At 39.8% G+C, this 6,000-nt stretch overlaps 1 protein-coding gene across 1 annotated transcript; it reads right to left on the reverse strand.

The window, feature by feature from the left end:
- Nucleotides 1–2,472: 2,472 nt before the first annotated feature.
- Nucleotides 2,473–3,431, reverse strand: LOC124229060 (olfactory receptor 1052-like). The gene is given in 2 exon segments (XM_046644177.1): nt 2,473–2,654; nt 2,657–3,431. Coding segments are annotated over 2 exon segments (957 nt in total).
- Nucleotides 3,432–6,000: the final 2,569 nt, after the last annotated feature.

Genomic DNA, 6,000 nt, shown 5'->3' on the forward strand with positions numbered 1-6,000 from the left:
CACACTTCTGATTGAAAGTCTGTAAATATTTGTTCAATATTTATGTAGTTGAGGTGGATAGCAATTGATAGCTTATTAATTAAAATCATATAGTAGAGCCATGTCATATGCATGAGAGTTTAAACTTAGATAAGATCACTCTTAGTAAATACTACTATGCTGTGTATTTAGCTTTAGAATTCAGGGTATATATGACCTCTAACTTCAGGCAACCATTCACTAGCTTGTCTCAGAGTTAGTCTTACTCCTTGTAGTAGCATCATGGAATTTAAGCATGTGATTCAAAAAATATTCAACAATGATAGCTCAACATGCACAAGGGATATTTTAAAATTTCCACACAAAGAAATGGTCTACTTCAATCATGTAGAAACATGAGCTAACCGGCACCTTATTTCTAATTTAGGCTAGTGATATTGTAGAATGCTTTACAGATGATGGTCTAATCAACTGGGCAATTCACCAGTGACAAAGACAAAGCTGTGCATTTACTAAATTTCATTTAGTTTTCCTCTCTCTGGATAAAAAAGAGTATTTCCCAACTCCTTTGCAGTTATGTTGAAGCCATAAGACTGGTTTCAGGCTAACGGCGTGAAGGTTGAAGTGAAGTGAACCAACCTTAGGCCAGGTAGTTAAAAACACTCTACGTGACCTTCTTGATCATTTCCCCCACTATTAAAATCTTCGAGGGCATGGGATGAAATGGTAGCATTGGAAGATGAAAGGGGCCCAGATACTGATGGATGGATAAAAGTTACCCTGGTGAGTCATCTGATCCATCTCAAATTTAGCTGAGGTGGAAGCCTTTGTGGTGTTAACTTACTGACATTATGGGGTTTATTTTTTACTGTAGCATAAGCTGCCTGACCAGTACATGTTCTGTTTATTAATCCAGATAGGGCCTCCACCATGTGTTGCCACTAATTGCCTCATAAATACTTTTACAAGTGAGTGAATTAGGTTAACTTTTACCAAGTCTCTTCACCATAATATTCCAGTCTTGATCTCAATTGCAGGCATGGACTAAAAACTTAGATTGTCAGTTAAGGAAATGTGGAGTTTAGGAGGATTCAGTAAATATTTGCTTAATGAAAGAAGACAAAAGTGAGAAATTTTCACACTCAGCTTTCTGGAAAGGATTTTTTAAATTATTCCTTTTTAGAATGAAGTATCAAAATTAAACATGCTCATTAAAAAAGCTGTGGAAAATTTTTGAGAAAGCAAAACATTTTTCCCATTGAGCTATCACTCTGATACAACCATCACTTATATTTTTATGTGTTCTTCTCAGGATTTTTGCCATCACTTTTGTTATATTGTTGCAATCACATAAACATAATTTCTAGTAGTTGCATTATAATCCATCCAGGGGATAAACTATTTAATCCATTTCCTCCTTTGAATGTTTAGATTGTTCCTAATTTTTTGTTTTCAAAAATGAGGCTGTAATAAAACTGTTTATATAGTAAGATTTTCTATATTTAGACCAATTTACTTAAGATGATCTGAAAAAAGCCTTTTTAATGATCCAAAAATCTCAGAGTGAAGCTGACTCTGTTCATGTTAGGACTTTGCATTAGCTTAAGAGCATACCTTCCTATCCAGTGTGCAACCCTGAATTAGGTCGGGTTTAGCTTTTTCATTTGTGTGATTCTCTAAAATACATATACTCACCATATTACATGTATTTTTAAAGGTGGTCAGGCCAAATATAAATTTTTTGAATCAATCTCATTAAACACAATGTCTTGTATATTGTTGTAACTTCCCAAATACCACACACACACAAACACACCCCCACACACCCGTGAGATTTATGACACAAGCACATACCTATGGCTAGAAGAAACAAGCTGTATGAAGAAAGGTCTCTCTTGATCCTGAGGTTTTCTTTAATGAGACAGCTCAGCAAAATGCAGTAGCAATGAGGAATAAAGACACATTTATCCTGGTCATCTTTCCTTTTGGAACAGGAAGAAAGAACTGAGCCACTTGATGCATACCTCCACTTTACTAAATCAATGTCAAAACAGGAATGATTGTGCTGTCCCTTCTCTGATATTTCTTGGAATTTATGATGAACTGCCAAGAAAAGACTTAACTTGTGGCTGTGGCGTAATTGAAATATCCCTGGGTTTGGTGTGGAAGTCCTGATGTTGAATATTCACTCTCTCATTAACTATATGAATTTAGATAATTAACTTATTTTTACTGAGTCAGGTACCCTTCGTTTGTAAAATTAAATCGTCATAACAATGGCTGCCTCACAATATAGTGACAAAAATTCAATACAGTAATGGATAAGAAGATGCTTTAAAGACTGCAATGCTCTGTACAAAGTATGATATTTACTCTTTCTTCCCTACTTCTACCACCTCCTTTGAAACCAGGACTGTTCTCAGTTAGCTCAATTCATAATGTGGTTTGGAAGATGCTATGCATTTCTCATTCTAACAAACAAGCTTGCAGGGCTCAGCAGGGAAAGATGTTGACCTGGAGCTTCCTCAGTAGGGCTTCCTTTACATTCTTGTTACGGAGACTATAGATGAAGGGGTTGAGCATGGGAATTATCGTGGTATAGAAGACAGAAACTACTTGGTCCTTGGTATCATAAGTGGGTCCATGAGGCTGGTCATAGGTGGAAACCACAGTACATAGAAAATGGTAATGGCCAGGAAATGGGAGGCACATGTTGAGAGGGCCTTCTCCTTCCCAGCTGCTGAGCGCATCTTCCCAGTGGCCACCAAGACTAAGCTGTATGAAGTGAGGATGACTGCAGCAGGCAGAAGGGTAACTAGAGCAGAGAAGATATAGAGGACCATTCCTGCTGTGTCTTTGTTGCCAGAGGCCAGGCGGAGAAGGGGTGGGATGTCACAGAAGTAGTGTGTTACTTGGTTTGGCCCACAGAAAGGCAGGGTGAAGACATTCCCAGTCTGAATAGCGGAGTTAACTCCACCGAATGCATAGGAAGCAGCCACCAGCTGGAGACAGGTCCCTTTGGTCATGGAAGAACCATAATGGAGGGGTTGGCAGATAGCCATGAAGCGGTCATAGGCCATTGAGGCCAGCAGGAAGCTCTCAGCTGTTGCATGTGCCACAAAGAAGGTCATCTGGACCACACAGCCCCAAAAAGTAATGGACTTGTCTGAAGCCAGAAAGTTGACCAATAGCTTGGGTGTGATCACAGAAGAATAACAGATATCAAGAAAAGAGAGGACACTGAGGAAAAAATACATGGGGCTTTGGAGACAGGAGTCTGTGAAGATGAGAACTATCATTCCCAAGTTGCTCACCACTGTCACGGCATAGATGAGCAGGAAGACTCCAAAAAGAAGCTGCTGGAGTTCTGGATAATTGGAGAATCCCAGCAAGATGAACTGGGTAACTGGGGTGTGGTTGCCACTGGCAAGAGCTAGTTCTCCAGGTGTCATCTGCAGAGGAGACAATTGATAATCACTCAGACAATGTTACTTGAGCATGTCCCCCACCGTGTGAGGTACAGTGAGGAAGAATGCCAATCAAGTATAAGGTTTCTTCTACAAGAAGCTAACAGGAAGTATCATGCCGTAGTGGTAGGATGCAGGCTGTGAATCCAGGCAGATCCATGTCTTAATTCTGACTATGATACTAACCAGTTGTGTATCCTTGGGTAAGCTATACCTATGAGCCTTAGTTTTCTCATCCGTGAAATGGAGAAAATATGCCTACTTCTCAAGGTTGCTCACTGGCTTAAATAAAAAAATGAATGTGAAATATCTCAATGTCTGGGACACTGTAAGTGATCAATACATATGAGGCCTCATCCCCAATCTCTTGCCCCTGTACCTGTAACTATGTTAATGCCTCTATTTGGCAACTATTGCTTTCTGTCTTTTTTTAAATCAAGATTTAATTTACACACCATCAAATTCACCATTTTAAAGTGTACAATTCAGTGGTTGTTAGAATATTCACAAGATTGTGCAACCATCCCCACTATTTAATTGGATTACAATTTCATCACCCCAAAAAGAAAATCTTGCACTCATTAGTAGTCACTCTCTATTTTCTTCTTCTCCCAGCCCCTGGCAGCCATAATCTATTTTATGTCTCTATGGATATGCCTATTCTGGACAGTTCATATAAGTGGAGTCATACAATATATGGCGTTTTCTGTCTGGCTTCTTTCACTTAATGTTTTCAAGGTTCATCCACATTGTAGCATGTATCGGTGTTTATTCTGTCTTATATTTAAGCATCCCTTCCTATACAGCATAACCATGTCATCCTCTGAGAATATATTGAGTTTAACTTCACCTGGGAGACCATCAGCTTGAAAACGGTGTTTGAGTGCTTGCTTGAATGTGCTCCAAGATCTTTATCCATAGACAAACTGGAAATGCCCAGAGTCCTTTCCTTCCTCTCCACACTTCTCTCTCTCTTCTGCCCCTCATCTCCTTTATCTTTGAGGGTCTGGACTACATCCTGAAAATCAGTCCTAGGAAAACCTCACCGACCTCTTGTTCCATGTTAAACAGTTTATGTAGATGACAAGGAAGAAATGTGGTGTCACATTGTAAAAGAACACAGAACAGCCTCATTTTTTTCCCCATCAGTTGTAACAGGTACAGGGTATGGCAGAAAGAGCACTGGACTGATGGGATAGAGACCTGCTTTCTAGTTCTGACTCTGTTGCCTATTAGCTCTGTTACTTTGGGCAATTCTCCTCTCTCTGGGCTTCTGACTCCTCATTGTCAAAGTCAAGGTCTGGCTTGAAAGGTCTCTGAGGTCCTACTTGGTCCTGACAATCTGACAGTGACTAAGTGCATCTTCCCCAAACTTCCCGTCTGGGTATGGAACTTTGCGCTAGTGTAGCCCCAGGCAACATGAAAAGAATCCATGTGTATGTATCCAGAATAAAGGCATTTTTTACCTGATTGTAATAGACAGTTTTAGGAGGGTCTACCCAGTTCACAAGGATCTATTTAACTACTTTGGCCAGCCATAGCAGTGATCCCTGGCAAATATTTTGTGCATTAAGTAGGAAGTTCTGAGAAACCTTGTTAACACAGATGAATAGTTAGGCATATAAGCAGTTTTGTTATGGTAATGCCATTCAATTCGTTGACCTCCTTCTTAGTTAACGCCAAGAATCACATAGTGATGTATCATGAAAAATTATTTTTAACACTCAATCATCTGTCAATTTGAAAAGACTCTCCCTCCATTTTGTTGAAAGATTTCCATCTGACTTAAAAAGGATTTTATAGGAGGTGATTAAAGTCATTTACTTTTTCAACACCTACCTATTTATGAAATTAACTCTTTGTGTGGTATCTTGGAAGTTTTGTATGCTGGGGAAATGCCTTATGCTAAGATTCAGGATGGGTTAGAAGCATGCATTTCTTTTCAAAATGGGAGAAGGACAATTGTGAAGTGGGAGATGAGAAAGGAGAACAGTATTTCCGCGACAGATGCATTTTTAAGGATTTATTTTTATGAAAGAGGAGATATGGACATTGAGGTTCTAGAAATTGGGTTCCTTTAAATATGGTTTGCCTATGAATCTATAGAAAAGTCTTCACTTCACTCTCAGGAATACACAACCTTAGTTTGAGGACAGTGGACTTAGAAGAACTAGTCAGCTCCATGATGCGGCCTCTGTCCTGCTGCCTCTCCTTCCTCTCAGACCTGTCTTGTGATTATGTTACTTTAGGAGAATTCACTGGAACACCTCACGCCCTTCACAGACCAACTTTCTGCTTGGAGTAAAGGTCAGATTATGCAATCCCAAACGTCGGGGTCCTGGTGGTGTGGCAGAATCCTATTACATGATTCAGTCTTGAAGTTTAACTAGCCAGGTCAACTTCCTCCCTGACTCATTTCTCTACCCAGGTAGAATTCCTGGATCCTGCTCTCCAGTAAATGAGGTTTCTTGTCCTCCTCCCAACTCCCCCCTCTCACCAGCTTTCCGTGCTCTAGACTTCATTCTCTCCTAACCCTCTACTACTTCCATCCCAA

This window comes from Equus quagga, chromosome 17 (assembly GCF_021613505.1).
Source record: "Equus quagga isolate Etosha38 chromosome 17, UCLA_HA_Equagga_1.0, whole genome shotgun sequence".
NCBI lineage: Eukaryota > Metazoa > Chordata > Mammalia > Perissodactyla > Equidae > Equus > Equus quagga.